This window comes from Cupressus sempervirens, chromosome 5 (assembly GCF_028749045.1).
Source record: "Cupressus sempervirens isolate cs-2001-9-10 chromosome 5, ASM2874904v1, whole genome shotgun sequence".
Classification (NCBI taxonomy): domain Eukaryota; kingdom Viridiplantae; phylum Streptophyta; class Pinopsida; order Cupressales; family Cupressaceae; genus Cupressus; species Cupressus sempervirens.
Window position 1 is genome coordinate 466,040,012 of NC_143122.1, and position 24,966 is coordinate 466,064,977.

Here is a 24,966-nt window from a genome sequence, read left to right on the forward strand (position 1 = left end):
ATGGACATTCTTTGGAGAAAAATGCTTGTTTGGTTGGACATCATTAGATTAAATTGAATCATACGAAGGATGGTTCTTGGGAATGAAAACCACCTTTTTGAAAATTGATTTTTTAGAGGCTACAAGAGTAGTGGAGTTGGCTTGGGTTGTGGGTTTGCTCTCTATTGGTGTTGGGTTTGACTTTGAGGCTCAAACTTGCCCCACCTCGCCCTAACTTGGCAGCAAAACCAAGGTAAGGTGGGTTGGGTGCTGGATTGGGTCGAGTTGTGTGGATACCTCTAGTGCACCAAGAAAAAACGATTTATTAGGAAGAATTACAACCTTATTCAGCTAGAGATATCCAATCTAGTTGTTCCACATGGAGATGACAAAGAGGAGGGCAAAATCTTTTTTTTTTTTTTGAATAGGTAGTGGGCCAAAGCCTAAATTAATTATTTTTATTATTTATTGAGATTATAAAATTATTGTGTGTTAAGATCAAGTAGACTTGAACTCAAGATCTCCTAATTAAGCGGCTCATAAGCCACTATTGTGTTGTAGGCTCTTGCTTGAGGAGGACAAAATCTTGCCAACAGACAATGATTCTTTGAACTCACTCCCAAAGGAGGATATTATTGTATCTGTAGCTATAAACAAACCAATTGATTTCTCAAGTTTGAAGGCTTGTTAAATGTAACATCCAGTTTTCCTGGTTCTTAATTAACAACTAACATACTCATAGAATACAATTATTACTTCAATTTCATAGGAAGACAGTTATATTAGTCATGTTCATGTGAATGAGATTTACTATTAAAATCAGTTTTACAAAATTTCTTAACTAAGAACTTAAAACCCCATCAATGAATTTATTATAGAAATTAAAAACCACATACCTCGGAATTTGAACCGAGAACTATTGTAGGGATGCTTCTGCATTCACCTAGATTAGTCCACAAATACCACTACAACAATATCATATAACGACTTCCATCCAATACTACTAAATCAAAATCAAATGACGATTATCATTAAATACTGCTATATAAAAATTAGGGCATCACATACCATGGTATTAATTAGGGCATCGATTACCATTAAATCATTTAGGGCATCAAATACCACTGTATCAATTAGGGCTTCAAATACCATTGTATCTAGTTAGGGCTTTAGATACCATTGTATCATTTCTTTCCTTCCGATTCTTAACTGTGGCAATAACTCAAGATTAGAAGATATGCTCATATTTATTATTCATACAAATAAAAGATTGATATAAAAATCCATTAGATAAATCTCTCTTGCAACTAAATGTAAGATAACTGTAACAATGATATAACTCAATTAATCTTACCTTCATCTTGAATATACCTCATAAAAGTAAAAATACCTGTTTCCGACAAACAATTGAATGTATAGCTTATCTTTGTTTGTTGTACGTCCATCAACTTGGGGAGAGGTGAAACATTGTTAGGGGCTTAACCACCCAACCTTGGACCTTAACTTATTCCCCACACAATCTCTAATAAGAAAGACCCTCCCTACTTGGAATTGGACTTGGAACATCTGTCATCTACTAAGCATCTTAGTGTTTAACCACACCCCTCGACTTGACAACAAGAGATTACAATAACAGGATTATGCATGAACTATTAAATAATTCAAAACTAATAATGATAAGCATTGTTATGTCGTAACTGATATTGTTTCATGTTATTGCAGATTCCTTTCTCTCACCTCTCCACCCTTTTCTTTGGCCACATAGCCGGGTGAGTCTCAGGTGTTCAAAATCTCAGAGCAGACAACTCTGTCAATTATTCAGGAAGATTACATACATCCAGCATTTCACAATCTGTGATTACATGATTATGTTCTTTAAAGATTCTAGAATTGATTGTTTAATTCTAATATTCAGTGGCGTAATGATTCATGGTTCCATACTATGGTTATTTGGTTATCACTTCCCATGATCTAATCTATTTTAAAGAGAATTTATTCTGTAATATCAACTAGATATCAAATAAGATATTATCATGATAAGTATTGTAGCATACTGCTATAAAAATTGGAAGAGCTGTAGCAAATTGGTAGAAGTTACATTGCAATGTTTGGTTTTGGGTTAATCACATAACCTGATGTGTCCTGAAAGACGAATGGTGTTTGCTGAAAGTTCGTCAACCTACCTTAAACCCTGGTTCTCAGTATAGATGTTGCTCTCAATTTGTGGTTGGTACCATGGAAAAGACGGGTGCTTGAAACATATGGAAGTCGGTGCTTCAAATATATAAAAGTCGGGGTTCGGAACTTGCTAACAATTTTGTATCTGCACTTCTTTCCTTTTCCTTCAAGCGTAATCACAATATTTATATCAATCCTAAGAAGAATGATACATACGGCAGATTGAAACAAGAGTGATGCTGCCATAAATTGCAGAGATTTCGAAAAGAGAATGAAGCCGAAAACTACGTGCAAGAAGATGAAATTAATGGGAACCCAGAATTGATAAAGGAAGTCGGAATGCTTGCATGGCAAGGAGCAGTAACTTGAACTGCTTGATCAAGGCTTCAATGAACGGTATTGTAGGTATTGGCGGTAAAGAAGATGAGGAGAAGTCGGGGTATGGAGCATTGAAGTTTTGAAATGCAAAGCAGAAGGAGGTCGAGAGAAAAGAATATGGCGTCTGACTCCTCTCACGGCTTCCATATAAAGGAACATGCTGTGACTTCTTGGCTCCCATCGGTTACAAAAAGATTATATGCAAATTCAAATTCCAAATGTTTTAATTCGATTAAAACAAAGAAAATTTAAATGGTTGGAAGATTATAAGACAATTCGAATTTGCCAAATATTAAATTGATTTTCATGCCGAGTGTTAATCGGTTAAAAACAAGAATGTTAAAATGGAAAGAACAGAGTTGGAAGATTATAATTCAAATATTATAATTCAAATGTTGTTATATTTTGAAGATTATTATAATCTTATATTTGTATATGAATATGTAAACATCACTTTATTGAATTATTAAAATATGATGGTGCCAAATCATTTTTATATCTATATGTATGCATATAGATGTATCTATATAATAATAAGGTGAAAGATCATATTAAATCCTTAGAGGTACATTTTTATATTTTAACTCAATTATTTTATATTTCTCAAATTATTTAAATAGCTCATGCGGTTCCACAGATGTAACCTGTTTCAAGTCGCCAGGTCCTCAACCCATTTGCCTAGTGATGGTGATGGTCCTGTGCCTAATTCTTTTCTGACAATGCTTCCACCCCTTCGACGTGTTTCCTACGGGGAAATTCTCTGTAATTAATTTATATTATCATAGTAAAGTATTTAATCCTAAATAATCATAACGGTTAACCATCTTCTCAATTCCATGAATTCGTGACAAATGATCAACTAGCTTGTTATCTTCATTTGAAATTATAACGATTAATCATCTTACCATTTCGCTAGATTAATTAAACTGCCAACTGACTTCATGTGAACCTCAACGGCTATATTTCAAATTGGGTCAAAAATTGGGATGTAACATACCATTCCCCTTGTGGTTCATCGTCCTCGATGAACTTGAAATTGAATCAAACATTATAAAGGAGTATTTAAAATTGGAATGTAGCATACAATTCCCCTTTGTGTTTCATCATCCTTGATGATCTCTGCAAATTAGAAACTAGAAGAATATTCCAAATACAAGATATATATATATATATAGCATCGTGATATCATTTCTTTTCAAAGTCAAAATCATAATCGAAACTCAAGATCCATTTTTACTTCAATGTTTCCAAAAAGATACTTGCATGATATCATAAAATTAAACACTTGCTCTCTTGAGTTCAGTTTACCATACTTGTGGTCATCTTAGCATCAATTGAGTTGATTCTATTTCATATTCCTGTCATACTCATGTAGACACTCACGATATCATTAGTTTGATTCCATATTGATATCTTCATTTAACGACCAACCATCTTACCATTTCGCAAGATTATAACAAATTAAACTGCCAACTGACTTCATGTGAACCTCAATGGCTATATTTCAAATTAGATCAAAAATTGGGATGTAACATTAAACTTAAAAGATGCATGAATTTGAAGTCTCGGAGGGACTTATTCCCCCTTAGAAGCTAATGAAGGCTCTTTCATGGAATGTTAGGGGCGTGAACATCCCTAACAAGTGATGTTTTGTCAAGCACTAGTTAGAAACTTGCAAAGGTGATTTAACCATTCTTCAAGAAAACAAATTAAACAATGACGAGGCTTCATATTTGTTAGAAAGTTCCAAAAGATGGAATGGTGATTTTGTTGAGGCAATTGATGCCCTTGTGGTGCCTAATAGTTGTGTCATCCCTTGTTTCTATTATACAAAGATAGTAGGAAATATGTAAAATTGCAAGCCGCATTTATAATTTTTTTTTTGTTCATTTTTGATATCCATGGGCATGTTGGGCTCTTTCTTAAAGCAAGTAGCCCCCCATCCTTGTAGGACAAATTGATCATCTTGGCAAGTTTCTTTGTTGTGGTTCTATCCATTGAGGACAAAAAGGGTGAATATCTCCAAAAGATATAGCACAATCTCTTATGACTTCAACTCTTCGTAAAAAATTGGCATTTCTCCTTTTGTCTTTCAAAAGTGAATTGGTCATCTTGGTGAGAGACTTTAATGTGATTCTATCCCTTTAGGAAAAAAGGGGTGGATATCTCAGAAATTACAAGCTCAAACAGATTTCCAACAAATGTCGATATTGAAGTTAGATGTATTTTAATTTGAAAAGGTTAGATGTATACTTGGATGAGCATGAGAATGTAGTCCAACAATATCACATAAAGGCTGGACAAATTTTCAATAAGAAATTTATGGATGGTCAACAATTACATATTGGAAGTTTAATTCTCCCCATCTTAGGCTTTGACTATTTTACTATCTTTATCCAACTTCCAAAACATATTAGTTAAAAACTCCTTTAGTTTTGGAAATATTTGGCTCAAAGATATAAACTTATAGAGCTTTCGTGAAGTCTTGGTGGAAAGTTGCTCCAACTGTGAAATGTTTGAAAATTATGTATGCATTCTTGTAAGGAAAGTTGTGCACCTCAAAGAATAATTACAATGGAAATGAAACTCTTTTAAAACATTTTTTGTTCAGAAAGAATGAGTGGAAGTATATATATTTTGGTGAGCAATGTTTCAATAGAATTGGAATTCTTTCTCTCTAACATTTTATGGATTTAGAAGAGATTATAATATTTGATTTGGGGACTCTTTGATTAGGCTTGCATGCCTTTTCTTTATTTCAGATCATGCAATGTACTCAACTAGATGATACCCAAATTTCCACTACATGTCACATACCACTATGATGCACCTGAGTGCAAATACCCAAGGAAGGATCCAAGGGTAAAGTACTCTAGGGAAATATTAGAGGGAAATGTACCCAAGGGAAGTTCCCAAGGCCAAATTACTTGAGGGTAGCACCCAACGGAAAATACTCGAGGTCAAAGTACCTTAGACACCTTCGACTCTCAACCAATGATACCTGACACACTTCCCAACACTCTTTATCGTGATGTTACTTCTATTAATGGTTTGAATCATAGATAATTCCTCTATAACAAGATTATTTTGCAAATACAGGAATGAAAACACAGAGTATACACCAACAGTATTGAATGGCTAAGAACTAGATATTTGTAATTACATTTCCACATGGTAGAGATAGATCCGACAATGAAGTGAAAAGTGGAACATCTGAGCGACATCTACAACAGTTGACTAGGGTGATGAGTTACTCGCACAGAAACTGCAAATACAGAATAGGGAGGATCTTGCACCTTCAAAACTGCAATAGTGTTGGACCCCAACTGGTATTTGCAAATACAAGAAAAAATCAAATTCATAATGCTTGCGACTGTGCCAAATTTGACCTTACATGTGGCTCCAAGAAAGTTCTTTAAGGATTGCAAATGGGGCAACATGACCAAGTCATTACCAACTAATAATGTAAAGTGGGCTTGAGAGAAATTATAATTAATTTTGGGGACACACAAATAATCTTTAATTTAACTATTATATTATTATTTTGGCCCTCTTTATTCCATAACTAAATTAATTAATTAATTAATTAATAAAGAAGTCCTTTGTCTAAAGATTTTTTGGGACTGGTTAATCAATTAATTAAATTAAGTCACTTATTAAAAATTGGGGATATTACAAATCCTCGCTGCCCAACGATGGCTTGCCCTCAAGCAATCCACTTCATTGCGAAGCTTCAGGATCCCAATCCAAGTGTGAATGTTGGTATCCATATCAGTTGGAATCTCCATACTGTAACACGATCGCTTGCATTCAATTAGATGTAGGTGAGATGAGTAAATCGTTGTCAAGCTTCCGCTGCTCCACTGTGATATAAACATTTCCACGCTTCGAGTTGGGCCCCACTAAAGCGAATCATTAAACACATCAATGCTTAGATCCAAAGTTTTTATGCTATCAATCTTTACAGGAATCTTATAGCTTGGGTAGATCTTGTTTCCATGAGGAAGCCCCTAACATGGAGAGATTGCAATCATGCACGCCTTACGCACAACCGAAGTATGAACTCCATATTCATCTAACCTTAGTTGCTCTTGCAAGAAATTATTGGCAACATCTCCATGAAGGTGATCAACCACAAGCTTGCCCATTCGAAGAATCATTGATAGAGCTCGAATTTCCATCAAGTTGATAGTTGAGTGCTGGTCTGACAAAATTTGAGGAATCATCTTCTTGACCCTTTTAGAAATTTGGATGTGCTATATTTGAAGGGAGAATTTTTCACTCTTTCTTGTCCCAATCCTCCAACAGTTGTAGTGTAGGCATGACTTCTTTCTTCATAGGGCTCATGGTCCTAAGTACCTAATTGTTGGTCACTTGACTGAGATTTATGTTGTAGGTCCTATAGGCTATTACATTCGGATGATGAGTACCTCAATCTCAGGTCTATGTAGTCCTTGAGGATATATCCATTTGCCATCAATCCAATCCTTCTTGATTTTCTTTAGTGACTCAACCCAATCCATTTATGAAGTGTTCCACAAGTTGGCATGAATTTGGCTCTAATACCACTGTAATGTACATGGTCGCATGGTACCTAAATTTCCACCGAACATCACATACCATTGTGATCTACCCGAGGGAAAAGTACCAAAGGGAAGTACTAAAGAGAAAAGTAACCAAGGAAAGTACGCTAGGGAAATTCCCTTAGTTAATGGTTTTAGACCCTGCTGCCTGGAGCTAGGTCTGGGTTCACACAGGTTTGGGTTCGTGCCTGGGTGTGTTGTGGGTCCATTTGGTGTGAATCCAAGTGGGCCCACAGTCCAAAATAAGGACCCTGTCTGGATCCACAATGAACCCGGGCGAATCTAAAAGGACCCACGATGAACCTAGGACCCGTGGTGAATCCAGGAGGACCCACTGTGAACCTGAGAGAACCCATGATGAACTCAAGAGGACTCGCGAGTGTCTCTTATTTTTTTGTATATATAATGGATATATATACTCACGAACCCACCCACAAACCTAAATGGGAAAAAAAATTGTGTGAACCCACGAACCCGAACCTCAAAATTGAATCACCCACAAACCCAAATGGGAAAAAAAATTGTCTGAACCCACTAACCCGAAACTCAAACTTGAATCAGCAACACAGGAAATTCGCAAGGGAAAAGTACTCTTTAAAAGTACCCGAGGGAAAATACTCTAGGGCAAAGTACCTTTGACACCTTCAACCCTCAATTAACAATACTTGACACCCATTGGTACACTTCCAAACACTTTGTACGACAATGTTACTTCCATTGAAGGATCCAATTATAGATAATTCCTCTGTCAAAAGATTATTGTAGATATAGGAATGAATCATCAATGTAGAGTGTACAACAACAACATTGAATGTCCAAGAACTAGATATTTGTAGTTATATTTCCACATGATAAAGAGATCCAATAATGAAGTACAAAGTGAAACATATGAATAAATATCTCCAAGAATAGACTAGGGTGAGGATGGACACTGCAAATATAGAACAGGGAGGATCTTGTACCTCCGAAATTGCAACAATGTTGAACTCCAATTGGAATTCACAAATACAAGAAAACATCAAATTCACCATACCTACTACTAAGCCAAATTCAGCCTTATATATGGCCCCAAGAAACTTTCCAAAGGGTTTAATTGGACGACATGACCAAGACACTACCAACTGATACATTGAAAATGGGCCTGAGATATATTATATTAGCGATCACATCTTGGTGTGCAATAGGTACGCTGAAGATATATTGAAAAAATAATTATTAAAAAATAATTAAAAGGGATGGGTAGATAGAGAGCATTGGCTACTCCATTCTTGCTCTCAAACTATCCAAAACTTCTAAAGAAATTCTTAGAAAAATGAAACAAGAGAGATGATATCTTCTCATATTAAATTGTACAGCAATCTCTAAGAACATAAATTGCACAACTACATTCAATTTAGCACATACAAGAGATTAAGTTATAATTGGTATACAATTCACAAGTTCAATTTAAAAAATAGGGCACACAGTAAGAGCTTACAAGTATAAGATGTACTTAAATGATTGCTCATTATAGCAAAACGTAAGTTATCAAAGAGATTAAAGAGTTAGGGACTAGAAGGACCCTCTTGTATGCTCCACAAATTCCCTATTATCTATGCTTAAATAAGGCCCACAATGATGTGTGGCAGGCAATATTGTTATTGACCACATTCAGACCAACCATGATTACTTTGTGTGCTTCACCTTACATTAATGGCCCACAACATATTTGTTGTGTTTTGTGTCTTGGTCATTATTTGATATATTAATCATTTAAGACATGGAAATTGATTTTCCCTCTTTTAAGAGCGTAAATAGGTGGATGAATTTCAAAAACCCATACTATTAAGGATTCGGTATTTTATGATGAATAACCATATCTCATTACAAATATCCCAACTTGGCACATATAGAAAGGATGCTCGTAAAGGTTAGTGTATGGGGCTTTATACCTATCATATGTATTTCTTTAAAACCTCCTAGGACCATTTTGTGCATATCTAGCAACTAGCACAGTCCAAGAAACCACATCCTATTGAGATGTTTCATCGAATGAATTTTGCAGTTTTTGTATTCCTCCACACCTTGCAGACATGTATATCAATGTTTTGACAACTACAACATGTAAAGAGTAACCACTTTTAATTATCTTTTGATGGATTTACATACCGGCTTCCAAAGTTTCCAGTTTGGAGCAATCCGGTAGTATACGAGAAAAGGTTGTCTAGTTTGGATTACACCTATGAATTGCAAGTGCTTGAAAATATCTAGGGAATTTTTATCAAGCCCATTTTGTTTATATCCTACAACCATTGCATTCCACAAGACATTGTGTTGTGTAAGCATTTTGTCAAACAACTCATGCATCTTTATCCTATGCTTTGACATTTTACATATAAAGCTATTAGGGTATTCATCACAATTACATTGGAAAGAAATCCACACATGATAATGCTTCCATGAATTTGCAAACCATGTTCTAGAGAAGCCATGCTAGTGCATTTAGGGATAATAGTGGAGAATGTTTGACTCTATCATGTTGTTGAAAGCAATGTAGGCATTACATTTAATATTTTGTCATACAATATTAATACAATTGATGTCAACAAAGAATCAAACCCACTAGACCCACTAGTTTGATAGCCCTAAATCATACTTTCTATTTCTAGCTTTACAATACATGCACTTGGTTGTTCATGAACGAAGAACAGTGGAAAATATATAAGTTTGATATGTAAAAGTGGTGAAAGTACGTGCTTGAGAATGGTTAAAAAACATAAGAATCGATGAACACTTCAAATGAGCTTGATGGTAGTCATTTTATCTACACAATTTCCCATGTTTGGATGCAAATCTTATCTCTGCACTTTCAAATATGGAAATGCCATCAACGCAATAAGGTTAAAAGTAACAATAATTTTCTATATAATGATAAGGAATTTTGACTTAAGTGAACTTTGATGTGACAAGTGGTGTCCACACAAGATTTAATTCTTTACCTTGTCTATCTCGATTGCAAAATGCAACACAAATACTTTTTTATTTTGGAAATTAATTTTTTTTGCCTTCATCACAAAGGCCAAGAAATGTTAATGAATACAGAGATAACCAATCACCTTACATTTTTTAGATCATTTAATTATTTTAATTATAATTGTTAATTTAAAAAAAAATTATTTAATACAAATTATTCTATCAATTTTTTTATAAAATCAAAGTTTGATAGGGAAAATAATTTTGATTGATGGAAAAACAAAAAATAGAATAGGAAGAAAGATATTGTATGGAGAGAGTATGGAAGAAGGAAAGGGAAGAGGATCATCAAAGATTCACTAAGTTTGGCTTATGAAGAAAACTCAATAGAAATAAAAATTTAAGGAAGAAAAGAGAATTATCCTAAAGATGTAGATTCTCAAATGCTCAACTCTTTTGATAGACATATATAAAATATCCATCATGCAAAGAACATACAAGCAGAAGAAGACCCTCAAGTCAGATGGCATAATCCTTGATGGTCAGCTATAGAGTCTTAGATAGCATGCCCTCTTCATCAAATGTGTTTAATTTTTCTCCTAAAGGGCAAGGTTGTGAGATCAGTGGAAGGAGCAATGGAGAAAAGAAATTAAAAATACGAGTACTGCACATTAGTTTATTTTCTGAATGTAACTTTTTGAATAAAAATGATCGTCAAAGAGTGATAATTTTTGATGTATAGGATCATGTTTTACAGAACTTGTTAGGTAGAATATTTGTCAAGACGAAGTAATATAATATAAATAATGAAATTCAAATATCATACACTCAATATGCTTTTTGTGTTCATCTTATAATGATAGTAATATTTATTTATAATTAATGGTTATATTACATAATTCAAGTAGTGAACAAATTTGATAGCAATTGAATTTTGAGGCAAGAAGGTGCACTTACCCTTAATCTCTAAGATGGAATAGCAAAGAGGTGCACTTTCCTAGGAATGGTAGATCCAAAAATTCTTTCATGGCTAACTCTCCTTCACTTCTTTAATCAAAGCAATGGACAAGTTGTACTAATGCAACCTTGATATTGGTGATTGCCATGGAAACACAAGGGCAACTTCTCCTTCCTGCTTCAAAAGAAATCACACTCTAATCTAGACCTTTAATCATATTTAAATCTTTACCCATAAATATCTTAGGCCTAAATTCCAATGGATCTTCCCACACTCTTGGATCTCTTCCTATCGCTCAATCATTAACAATAAGCTTTGTCTTTTACGGTATGAGGTATTCATGATGAGGTCCTTCGACAACAATAACTTCTGTTTACTCATGAGGGATGAGCAATGTGCCTATTGAATGTAATTGTAATATCTTTTTCACCACACAATGCAAGTATTTCATTTTTACCATATGAAGTTTTGTTACTTTCTCATGATATTTTACTATAAAATCAAATTTCTCTTTCTATTTATTCATCACATATGAACTTCTCACCATATCTCATTGCCCATTGCAATGCAATCACAAATGACTCCATTTTACCAAGAAACATATCCTGTATCGACATAGACACACTAGTCAGACCAACAAATATATGTAATCAATTAAAAGTAGAGTCAGAGTTATAGAAAACAATGCTCTTGCTCACATCCACACTCACTCTGCTCAGCTTGCTTTTCTCCCAAATCGATCGGACAATCGCTGCCCGTCTTCCTCCCTCACGCATTTGAAGGACCTCAATTCTTTGGCATTCAACAGCTCCAACATGCATATTTTTCTTATGTTTCACCAGTGGTCTCCATATGGTACAAGCACAATATCCTTCTGCTCAAGAAGCAAGTATTTGACAGCGCCTATAGACGGCCTGTTGGAAAAATTCAATTTATGGGTTTTCTGAAACTGCTTTGCAGCCTCAGAAGAAGATGTAATGACTATATCAACAGAGCCCATCTTCAGTGACATAATTGAGCAATGTTTCTCAGCCATCCGCTGCAGACAATGGTGTGGACGAGCTCCCAACTGATGGAGATTTCCTATGATGGGCATTGAAATTGGTCCTGGCAAACACAATTTTCCCTTGTCGTTTCTCACCCATCCCATGACAAGCGGGAGAAAAATAGTAAACACAAAGAAAGCAAAACCAATTGAGGAAACACTCATATTGAGATCCATTACCAAGGAAACGCATAAAGACAGAGAGCTGTTTCACTTTTCTTGAATAGGGAAGGGGGATGTTGTTATGTAAACAGTGGTCTACAATTCATGTGCACTGTTTTGTTGCGAATGTGCTTCCATAGGATTCGTCACGTAAAGTGGAAAATGTGCAAGTTTGACTTGTAGAGTGGTGAAAGTACATGCCCATGAATGGTTAAAAAAGATGATAATGGATGAATGCTTCAGATGGCCTCAATGGCAGTCATTTTATCTACACGATTTTCCACCTTTGGATGCAAAAATTAACTCTGCACATTCAAATATGGAAATATGCTAGGCGTACTGAACGGTTGACTGTGAAAAATCAGAAACCAACCAGAAACAATCAATGATGTGTAAAGTGGTAAAAAATAGATGCATCAGATTGCTGCAATGGTATTCATTGCCTCTTAAGCATTGTCAGCAGTTGGATTTAAAAAAGAGCTCCTCACCTTCATATAGTGAACGCCTTCAGCGTAATTAACTCAAGGGCCATACACAAATGATCTTAATTGAACTGTTATATTGTTATTTTGGCTCATTTGTTGTGTAACTAAATTAATTAATTAAAGAAGTCTTTTTAAATTGTTTTGGGACCACTTAATTAATTAATTAAATTAGGTTTCTTTATTAAAATTGGGGACATTACAGTTCGTTCCCATGTGAAAGTACACTGAGCCTACTAATGGAAAATACTGGTCTTGCAAAGTGTGTGATATACTTGCTTTTACAAGCTATATTGAAGGATTTTTCTAGCAATCATTTATATTTTTTGATACCTTTATCAAGGGTTCTATAGCGGTTCTCTCTCAAGAGAATAAAAATTAACGCTGAAGATTGGTATCACGGATAATATCTGACAAGAGTTGCAAAACTATCAAGCACACATGAATAGACAACAACAAATAACCAAATCCTCAAGCCTGCTAAGACATAGGAAAACACGAAGACTTTAGATGATTATTGCTTTCTGCAACCTATAATATTTCTTGCTGCTGTTTCTAGATTTGATTGTGTATGTTTTTTTTGCATCAATGTTTCTGATCACTCTCTGTTATCCATCATTATGATGTAAAAGAGCTCAAGCAGTACAAAAGTAAGTTGTTGCAGACATAGACTGAATAAACGGGGATGGGAAAGGAGGGTGGGAAGGGAGAGAATGCACATGGAACAATGTGTGGATATGACACAATGAAAATTATAAAAAAACTAAAAAAAACTAGAATGAACTAATTAAAACTTTTAAGGCGACATAAATAAAGAAAAATAATAATATTTTGTAAAAACAATCAGTAAGCATAATCTGAAAAAATAATAAACATTTCAAACAAAGATTAAGAGATTTTTCAAGATGCTAAACTGAGTTTCAAGAAATAAACTCATACATATTAAGGTGGGTGTCACCAAATTGGTCTCTCCTTTCTTCCTTAAAAGTTTATGCATCTCTAGATATTGAAATGAATTTCAATGAAGGACAACCTCATCCTTAAAAGAATTATACTTGAAAATTTTGTAATCATAGAAGTTTTGCACCCATATGAAAAACTCAATCTGTCTACTCATTTTTTTCTTTGACATCAAGGACATAGTCATTACCAAACTCGACTTGTGGTTTTCTAAATCAGCTTCTAACGTCATTAGTCTCATAGTTCACTCTTCAAACTAACAATTTTTTCTGGCTGATAAAGTGTGCGGCTGGTGGGTGTGAACTAAAGGTGAGATTGAAGGGCTGTAAATGACATTCATGGGAGAAGATGATGTGAGATGTGGTCTAGTACTTGAGGAAATGCACCCCTTTAAGCCTAGGCATGCATGCGGAGCTATTCAAACTCAAGTAGCTGTTGCAAAGATTATAGAGATAGAATACAAGCTGTAACAAGAAATTTTAAAAAACGAGACTGATACAAAGAAGAACCCCACACACTATCAAACCATAAATCTAGTTGTAAAAATAGTTCATTGTGTAATACCTACACAAATCCACCAAACTAGACTCAATCTAAGGTAGCAAATCTACCATAAAAATTAACAGCAAGCGAGAGATAAAAAGATCTTTAAAACATTAATTATTTCCACTGCCCTTATTATCTAAAGTTCATACACTCCTAATGCATAGGTTCTGGGCACATCTTAATAAGAACGAGTGGCAGAAGAGAGACATCCATATCAAAATCACTGTCAGAAGAAAGCACGAGAGAGTTATAGAAAGCAACTTGCCCCACAAAATCTGAAACAACACCATATCCTTTATCACATATGACAAACGCAGAGAGCAAGAGGTTTGGTAGAAAAACATCGAACTGGGATCAACACCGCTAAAAGGAATAACAACATCATGAGAATATTCAATAAACACAGTTACGTGTGTTGGCAACAGAAAAATTACAACCACTTTCCGAACTAGAATTAGAAGAATCTGCACGAAGAGCAACAAGTTCAAAAGACTGCTACAGAGAAGCACCAACCATCAAATACTCTTTCTATCAACCAACCATTGTGATCTTAACCATATCATTAGGTATGAAGCCCCATTGGATGAGCCATGTAATAGGAACTTTACTGTTAAACCTAGGATGATGCCCTTGTTTGGAATTTCCTTGAATCAAGTTCTCTTATCATCCTCATAGCTGCATCTTCCTTGCTCATGAATGCCACTCGCATTCCCCTCTTCTCTACCATAATTATGACTGTCATTTCAGCTCAAGGCTTACTTCTTGCTCACATGTGCAAGCAATTGTAAATTTTTTAGTGACAAGATTTCTTGATAGAAAGTCATCCTACTTGGTGTTAGTATTGTTTCTTCTATGCTGCGAATGGTTTGGTGATGGAAGAACTTTGTGGCGATAGAGCTTAGGTCAGATGGGATTGTGGAAGAAAGAAGAAACTTTGGGATGCTCAAACAGAAGCTTATATTTCTTCACGTAGTTGGTGCTTTCTTAGGCTTGCCGTCTCAATCCATGTTTCATTTGTAACTTTGCTGGGTTTATAGCTCATTTTTTCTTTTTATTCTGTTTTGTGGGGTTGGATTTGTAATGTAGAAGGACAAACCTCCCGCCTACATAAATTCAAATCTAAAAAAGAACCATACATAAATAGATACTTTCTGCACAAAACAATACTAGGATTGCAACAAAGAAATCAAAACTTGCATTTTATTATATCTACAAACACAATTTTAACAATCATGGCCTCTCATTGACCTTAACCTCACAAAAAATTCCAATGCCTCCTAGCATATCTACCACAGAATGGTTATATTCTTTTTGCAATTCCCCCCTCCTTTGAGTCCCTGCCTCTGAATTACGAAGACTCTGCTCACTTTGGCCTCAAGCAAACCCCAAGTAGCCACACACTTGCCACCACTCCTTATGCATTGCACTTCCCCAATCTTAACATTGCCTCCCTCTATCACATTTATATCCTATAAATGCTTCTTCCCACATATTTTATTAGGTGCTTCCACTACTCTCTTGTATTGATTCAAAATTTCAATTGAATCTGCCTTTTATGGTCTGACTGAACCAGTGCCAAGCTGAATTGATTCGCATTCTGTATTTAATTTGATTTCTATTATTTTTTAAACTGCCTTTGCTGTTCAATTTCACCTTGTTATAAGGAAATAATGTTCACTAGCTCACATGAATCTTCATCTATCTCCTCTCCTCCATTGGAAGGATGTTGATCCACTGGGCTCAAGAAGGCTCAAGCACTTGGCAAATGCAATGATCCTTTGCTATGTGGGGACTATAACTATGCAAATGAAATTAGGAAATGCAAGATCTAGGGCTAGATGGAGGGAAACAATAGTTTTCTGCATGCATAAGATGACTGTGGATTGATAGACCAGTACCGAGACCAGATGTGAGAACTAGAGATTAAAACTAACCTGCAAACCAAATTTTGGGCTGAAATAGGAGGTCATGGCGAGTCATTGGCCCTAGGCCAAGATAGGGCCGACATGCTTGCCCTAGACCTAACACTTTTTGACGAAATCAATTGCAAATTTTAGCCCTTCATGTGATCTGTTTCATAACCCTTCTTGCATTTGCGCCACTTGTTCTTGCACATAGAAAATGAGGCAAAAGGTTGTGTAGAAAAGGGTTTTTCCAATTTCAAACCTGGGTTTTGGAATCAACCATGAAATCAAAGTGAAAAATGCTTGAAAGGAAAGCTTGTTGATATGTTGCAAAAATTAGATTTGAGAAATAAGATGTATTATACCTTTATGATGCAATGCTTTTTGAATGTGATGGCAAGTGTTGATGCAATAACAGGACTCCATAGAAACCTTAAGAAAATCATAAAAGACATGCTTGTGTGAAGGTTATTGATGTTAGGGATGGCCCACATTGCCCTTGACCCACCCAGTCGCCCCTGACTGTCCAAAGCAGGCCCAAAATTGGATTTTAAGTATAATTTGGTATCAAGATGTTGGAAATTTGTGCAAAATCGAAGTGTTATAAGTGGAAATGTATGTGGGAGGCTACACATGCTAAAATGGGGCTTAAATAAGCAAGAAATTGTAACAGGGGTACAACTTTTGACGCTATGCACCCATTTCTAGTATTTCTTCCATAATGGACATCAATGAGTTCTCAATGTTTTAAAGAAATACAACTTCATGTTCAACACCTATAGTCATACGCTGCAGTTACAAAATGATATCCATGCACCTACTAAGAAAGCTGACAAAGTTGTTGAATTTGGCACTACACCTGCCAAGTGTTTGAAGCCTTCTCAACAAATCCATTTGATGGATGCCCATATCTTTTGTATATATTCCCATCTTTCCATGACAAGTAGGATGCTCTTGCATTAGACACCCATGGTGGAAAGAATATGTTTCTTGAAATTAAACTCACAAACATTTGCACACCCTATGCCTATCTTGGATCCTCTTCTTTGCCTCATCTTCTTGAATATGCTTAACTAGTTTCCCTTGTAATTTGATGTCTCTTCCATTCTCCATTTTTGCTCTTTTTCTTCCTCTTGTTACCTAATCCACCGCCCACCTATATGCACTAAGAAACTTTGGACAATAAAAAACTTCAATGTCATTCCTTCAAGTTGAATGTAATAACCCTATCTGGTTATAGCTAAATCAAGCATCAATTTCTTTCACATTTGAATGTTTTGACATTTTGTCAAACACTTGACAAGCAGCCCAATTACCACTGAATATATGATGTCTTAAATTTTCAAACACAATATTAGGATGTACAACAAACTGATCACAAATTTACTTAATTTTGGCCTTATAAGTTTTGCATAAATAAATACCAAATGCTAGTAAACAATTCTGAAATGATTCACACCAGCCTCTGAATTCAGTCACCAACAAACCATATAGCAATATAATGAAGAGGGAATTTAATTGTTGGCTGATTGCTATAAATCAGAATTTGAAGCCAGCCTATTTACTGTCAAACTATTTAATATAACTTGAATTTTACAAATTAAGAACCTGGTCTTTGCCGTAGAATGTAATTGCAAGGTCAAACTGAAAGCCACTTGGTCCAATTTCAATCTAGCGTTCACAGTCTACCCTTACAAATGCTGCCCAAAACTGATATAGAAATCACGCCAAATACAAGAACCCTTGGTATTCAAGCTGTAAATCCAACACGCTAATTTGACACAAATCGAACAAACTAGGATATCCAGAATTACCAAACTCCAATCTGCAGACTAAACCCTTGTCTAGCAACAAAGAAATTATAATATTCAATTGTATAAATGCTCCTCAACCACACTTAATACAGAAAGAGTAGATGATAATAAAGCTCAAAAGTCCACAAAACCTCTGCTGTGGATTCTTAGAATTAAATCTACAATACTTCAGCTGTAGATCCCAAACCCTTATACTTCAGCAAGGGCACAGACTTTAGACTCAGAAATGTCACAAAGACAACAAGAGCAAAATAAGATAATCAAATAATTGGATGCTTTACTCATCAAATGGGCTCATATTTATAATCTTCAAATGACACAAAGTTTTCCAAATGAACTTCATTTAAGAAGCTTCCCACACACAACATTAAAATATAATGAAGTGTCATAAACTAATTTATTTATTGCTTTTGGCTCCGAAAATGACCTCTTCCACCATAACTTCAAATTCTAACACGTAAGGCCACTTTTTCTTGTTCCCATGATTTAAAAATTTTCGTCTCGGTTTCAAAGAGCTATGATATTGAGGTGACCAACCAACAACACCAACAAAAATAGCAACCTCAGCATATTTAGATGAATAATAATAATAATTCATCCGTCTTTCGAAAACCACTGAAGAAGTATCAAAATCAAAATCTGACAAAACGAAAGTGATCCTGATGATGAAAGACAATGAATGAACTTGACGGGGTGACTTACTATAAATAGACGCTCCCTCCAAGATTCTTGGAGCCGAAACCGGAAGCCCGAAATAAAAACAAAGAGCATCCTCCAACTCCTCTGACTCAACTAAGCTCATTGGAACCAACATATTGACTTACTATAAATAGTAAGTCCCCCAGACAGAGCTAGAAGACATCATAGGCTGTTGGAAAACCTATAACCACACAACTGAGACCCTCAAATCCTATTGTTAGCTCACGAGGGTCGCGATGGTGAACTGACTTGGCCAAATGCAAGAACCTGCTAAAAATGGGGACATTACATTCAATGGTCAATTTTTTGTATTACTTTACCCCTTGAAACCATTGCAAAAACTTGTTCTTCATCCCTATCTTTGGGAACAACATGTTCCTCTGTATTCATGCCTTCCAAATGACACTTTTGCTGCAAAATTCTGCATTCACATCAATGTTATAAAAATTATCAAGAGATTCTTTTTTCCCCATCTCTCAACAAGCTATTAGTTACAAATCTTTCATCTTCAACAATCTCATTGTCAAGCAAGAGATCATCCATCAACTCACCCTTTCCTTGTCCATCTTCTGCCTCATTTATAACTTAATCATCCAATGAATTGTTTTCTGCAATAGTCCTTCGTGCACCAATATTATCATCCTTAAACAAATCAGATTCATCGATGCTCTCACGAAAACTGGATCTTACCTCTTTTTCCTTCTCCACCAAACTGTGATTCTACCCCTCTTGAATGCAATCTTTGCATGCGAGAATCATAATCATTATCTTCATCCTTTTTAAATTAATTCCTTAACTCTATTTATCAAACATTTGCAAGTGTACTTACATATGTTAATTAGTGTTACTCAAGGGTTTCAATTTATGTTGAACTCCATCCTTCATCAATGTGTATGTGTTTGCATAACCATTGTGCATTGCCTTCCTGTTGAACTGCCATGGTCTTCCCATTAAAGTATGACAAATATTAATTGACACGATATCACATAAGGCTTCATTATGGTAATCTCTTATCTTAAATTTAACTAAACATTGTTGACTCACCAAAACTTTCGATTTTCTTGCAGCCAAGCAATTTGATATGGATGTGGGTGCCTTTTTCTTTTTAACTGCAACTTGCTTACCATTTCTTTTAAAACAATATTATTTGTACTTCCACCATTAATAATGACACTGCATACCTTACCTTCTCACTTATGTTTTGTTTGAAATAAACTTTTTCTTTGAATTGATCCTTGTCCTACATTTTCATCAAGAAACTCAAGGAACAAGATTTTCTGTTTCTCTGCATCTGCTGGTTGTGACGACTTGACATCTTCCTTTTCAACTCTCCCTTTTCCTTCATACCACACTTCAATAGTCAAACTTAATAATATCCATCCAAAATTCGAAATTCATTGTCAATATTCATGTAATATTAAAATAAGAACATACAAAATTGAAATACACCCAAAAACATAAGTCGGAAATCATTGTCAGTACCAACAAGAACAATAATGCACCTTCGAAACTGAGAACACTAATATTATTTAAGTCATAAATTATCTGTGTAGACATTATAGGCATAGCGGTACAATTGCTTTCAATAATTTACACATTTGTCCCTGTACATGAAATAACATTCTTTGAAATACTGACATGAAAAACCTTGGAAACTCTATTGGTGTTGACTGTTGCAGGTTTGACATAAACTCTAGAAAGGGCTGCTACAGATAATGGGTCAAGTATATCTCTGAATGCCTCAATCTAGACCACATTCGCCAATGATTTATTAACCTAGCACTGCTGTATTGCCACAAAATGACATAAAGATGCATGTTCTAGATCTATAATGCACGTTTCATGCTTTCCCAAAATCTTGCAGATAGTCTGCTATATAATTTTGATCATGTAGCATGACTGTAACAGCATTCTTAGTTTCGCGATTCGTAATGTAATGTTGCCAAGTACTAACCAGAGGACCTCAAATAGCAGATGGAATGTTGTCAAATACTAATCAGCGGGACCCAAATAGCAGGAATTAGCTAGCAAACAGTAATAAGCATAATAGGGCAAACTTGGAAAGAAGGGCCCACTTTGATATAAAAAACAAAGAGTTATATAAAAGAAAAATATGTATTTTAAGTGCACATGCAGCCCATCCCGTAGGAGATGCCTGTCTGTCCCAGCAACTTCCAGGGCATCTTTAAGTGCAGATGCAGTCTATCTTGTGATGCAGAAACACCCAAAGAAAGACTTGTCAGGGTAACACAAGAGCCCTACACAATTGCAAACAGCCCATGCACTTAGAATTAAGCTTTACTTGAACAAGAAAGCTTCCAATACATACTCAATTAGAAGAAATTTCCATGAGAGGGTTAGGTTTACTTTCTATCTCAAAAGGTTCAAGTTTGTGTTCATGTTGGGCAACAACAAAATTCAAATGTGGATACAGAGGAAGAAAACCAAGAAATCCCTAGTTTAAAAAAAATAATTTAATAAATAAATATGCAAAGGTTTCAGCTATCTTTTAGGCATACTTTTGAAGTTCACTGAATTTTGATTGTCATGGCCAAAATTCAGTAAACCCTGTTTACAGTCTCCTACATCTCCAAGTCAAAATCCAGAGCAATGCCAAAACAAATATTTTGCAAAGTTTATATCTTATGAAAAATATAAACTCTCCTTTAAAGAATTGAGCTTTCATTTTAATCTTCAGAAAAAATATTGAACATTTTTTCAAGAATTGAGATTTTACTATCATATCAAAGAGGTTCTTACTAAACCAAATTCATCTGTTCACACTAGCTACATAAGCAAGGGGTTTGTTTCTATACTGCAAATTTTAGCAAACTGACCTAAAAGGCTGACAACTAGTGTTGAGCCAATATATTACAAGTTGCTTGACAGACTCCTAGGATTTTTATTATCTTAATGTTAATTATGTATAGGAAACTTCCTCAACTTTGCATGTTGAAAGATGGAGAAATTTGTGTTTAGCTGAACTTGGGGTAACTGTTAAAATCTGACTTTTTTGGCCGTTTCTATAGATTCCCATGACTCTTTATTCTATAAGTGTTGTGGTACTCTTTTGCGACTTTCCTTAGAGATCTCACTAACTAAAATAATGAATATTTAACATATGATGCGTGAAGACAGAAGTGACATAAGAATTTATTTGCAGTACTATCCGCAGGCACGATACATGTATTTGACTAAGGAAAATTAGTGTTGAGGTGTTCGATGGGAGCTCCTGGAAATTAATTAGTTTGATGGATTCTTGGAGAGCTAGAATGCTTCCACTCCCCCTGCTTTCTACTTGCAACATTTTTAATGTGAAGAGTTTCAGTCATCAACTCTATCTGTCATGATATGCACAACAATTTTTAAGTCAGATGCTCCTTATCAATGCATAAGGCTTTGGCTTTAAATAAAAGGAACATTTTACGGGGGATTTGTCTTTTTGAGTTTATGGCAACTTAAATTGTTGAAAGTAAAACTAAAGATTTCTTGTAGCCTTGTAATCTTATTCTCACTGTGTCTGGACTTTTGAAATTTCTGTAGTATGCCAATCTATACATCAAAGGTGTTTTCTGGTAAATAAAAATAATTGAGTAGAGGAACTATTTGTTAGTGATGCTAAATTAACATTCAGAATTCTTAATAAATTGTAATATTTGGTTTTACCTTAGAATTAAAACATCATTTTGAAGAAGGTATTCCCATTACTTGATACGGGAGGCCACTTTGTATTCCTGTATCAGATGTACTTAGCAGTACATGCCAGTTACATTGAATGTTTCCTTAGGAATTATCTTGCTTAGACCAGGGCTACACAATGGTCATTAAAAATTTGATTTCTTGACTAAAGAGGTGATTCATGCTTGTTAAGTTTCTAACTTGTGTTTCTTTTTGGTTGTTGATATATAGGTCAAATGGGATGAACATACTGGAAATGAACGGCAGGAAAGAGTTTCTCCATGGGAAATTGAACCATCTATTGGGGTTGCAGGGTTGAATGTTTCATCTGGTACAAGACTGAAGAGATTTAAAACAACCCCGTCTACTATACCGGTAGATGGTGCCTTGCCTGGTAAGAGCAGTGTATTTTAAGTTCTATGAATCTATTATAGAGAAAAAGGAACAAAAATTCTGAAGTCTGGATTATAATTCTAATTTTTAATGTGATTGCAGATGGGGGTAGGCTATTGGACTTTGGGGAGTCAATGAGACTCCAAAAGGTCTTGCAAGGTCAAGAAAAAGTTTTTTTTAATGCTCCTATAAGAAGTGATGGAGCTGAGTTGTTGAAAGGTCCAGTATCAGATCAGCGGGATCATGATGTACCTGGATGTTTTCGAACAGTACGACTTGGTAATGAGATTTGGTCTTCACAAGGAAGATCTGAGATACCAAGTAGATTGTCAGACTTTAGTGAATCGATAAGATTACAAAAGGTCTTGCAAGGTCAAGAAATTATGCCTTCAAAGCCCCCTCATACAAGAACAGTAGTTGATTTGATGAAGGATCAACTCTGGGATTGCAAAAGACGCGAGGGTGTGGCTAAAGGATTTGGAGTATGGGCTGGTCATAAAAATTGGTCTTCACTAGGAAGGTCTAATATTGCTCCTTTATCAGAAGTATTCTATGATAAAGGTATTGGCGATTCATATGGAACTGACAGATTAAGTACTATGGATTATCCATATGCACAATTCTCAAATACAAACAAGGTCCATTCAAGCTTTTTGCTTCAATCAAACGGTGCAGAGAATGCTGCCATGCTCCCTATGGACAGTAGAAGATCACCATTGATTCCAATGACTTCATTAAGGTCTTCTCCATTTGATACTAGAGAGAAAAATGGTCCAGATTTGTGCCCAACAGTCAGATATCCAGGTTACAGAATGACAGGTTCTGACACTAACAATCTCTATGGGGATCACTGGGAGCTATTTAACCATGGCAGTGCAGCACAGTTTGATGTTCCCAGAATGACAGTTGGATGGCAGTCCCCCTCGATTGTACCTTGTGTTTCTCAAGATACCTCACCTTCATTGTACCAAGCTAACATTCCCTCTAATGTTTCTTCAGAGAGACAGAGGAAATTGACTGAAGAATCTACAAAACAGAATCAACTTTCTACAGAAACAGGCCAAGGTGGAGTCCAAGAAAAGCAAAGTTGTAAACTCTTTGGTTTCTCTTTAATCGAGGAACCTGCTTGTATGGCTGACACTATTAGCAGCAGCGTCCCTTCGGATCATGGTACCCAAGAAGGTTCACCTGCAACCCGTTGCAATGACAAAGCTATCAAGTCATGCACTTCACAAAATCCTGATGATCCTACAACTGATTCTCTTAAGCAGAATGACCAGCCAAAAGGTCTGGAGGGTTCAGAAGAGCAAACTACAGTACAGACAATTTCCAATATTCCAAACTTAACTCAGGCTTTGGGGCGTAAATGTACAAAAGTGTGTTCATTTAGCTGTTATAGTTTCATGATATTTTATTTGGTCATGCATCTATTGACTATTTCTTAATGCCTTCTTATTTGTGATACTTCCATTCTATTTTTCTGAAAATTCTGATGAATATGATGTAGGTTCATAAGCAAGGGAATGTGGTTGGGAGAGCTGTTGATCTCTCAAAGCTTGATGGGTATGATCAACTGATCAGAGAATTAGAGCGTCTGTTTAATATGGAAGGTCTACTAAATGATCCTGACAAGGGGTGGCAAGTTGTTTATACTGACAGTGAAGATGATATGATGCTTGTTGGGGATGATCCTTGGCAGTGAGTATCTTAGTGATATAAGATTTTATATACTCTTAAATGTTTTGGCAGATTATAAATTCGGGTTCGTAATGGTCACAGCCTTCATGTCGCTTAAAAATTGTATTCAGAGATTGCCATTGTATATTCTAAAAAAAAGTGTTTGCATATATTACAGGGAGTTCTGTAACATGGCGTGCAAAATTCTGATATACACCCACGATGAAGTGCAGAAAATGAGACCTGGGATGTTTAGTGATGATGATCATAGTTGCTCTGAGGAGCACCCTTCTGTTATTGAGGTGTCCAAGTCCTCCATTGATCGCCAGGATTCATCTTCGCCACCAATCACATGAATTTAGCCAGGATGGCTTACTGCATTCGTCACCGACTCTAGATATAATGTGTGAAATGCCTTTTATGGATTCTAATAGTTTTCTTGATTGCCTCATTTGCTTTTAGAAAAGTTAGTGAAGTGTTTTTAATCTTCACCTATAAGTTGGGATTAAACTTTCTGGAATGCACTAGTGGTTTGTGATGGATTTGTCAACGAAATGGCAGTGTGAAAAAGGGTGAGT

The 24,966-nt window shown here is 35.5% G+C and overlaps 1 protein-coding gene across 2 annotated transcripts in view; it reads left to right on the forward strand.

Annotated features, from left to right (window-relative positions):
• Window positions 1-24,966, forward strand: part of LOC149556777 (auxin response factor 4-like) — a 49,619-nt gene that overhangs the window by 24,558 nt on the left and 95 nt on the right. The window contains exons 9-12 of one of the 2 annotated variants that reach the window (XR_016364784.1): window positions 22,550-22,712; window positions 22,814-24,079; window positions 24,219-24,409; window positions 24,567-24,966. The exon at window positions 24,567-24,966 is cut by the window's right edge and continues 95 nt beyond it. Coding sequence is in view for 1 of the 2 variants with exons in the window: in XM_089831304.1 (XP_089687430.1) it covers window positions 22,550-22,712; window positions 22,814-24,087; window positions 24,219-24,409; window positions 24,567-24,744 (1,806 nt within the window). In the remaining variant the exon portion in view is untranslated. Of the gene's footprint in view, window positions 1-22,549; window positions 22,713-22,813; window positions 24,088-24,218; window positions 24,410-24,566 lie in introns of both variants that reach the window. The other variant, XM_089831304.1, reaches the window with a different exon arrangement.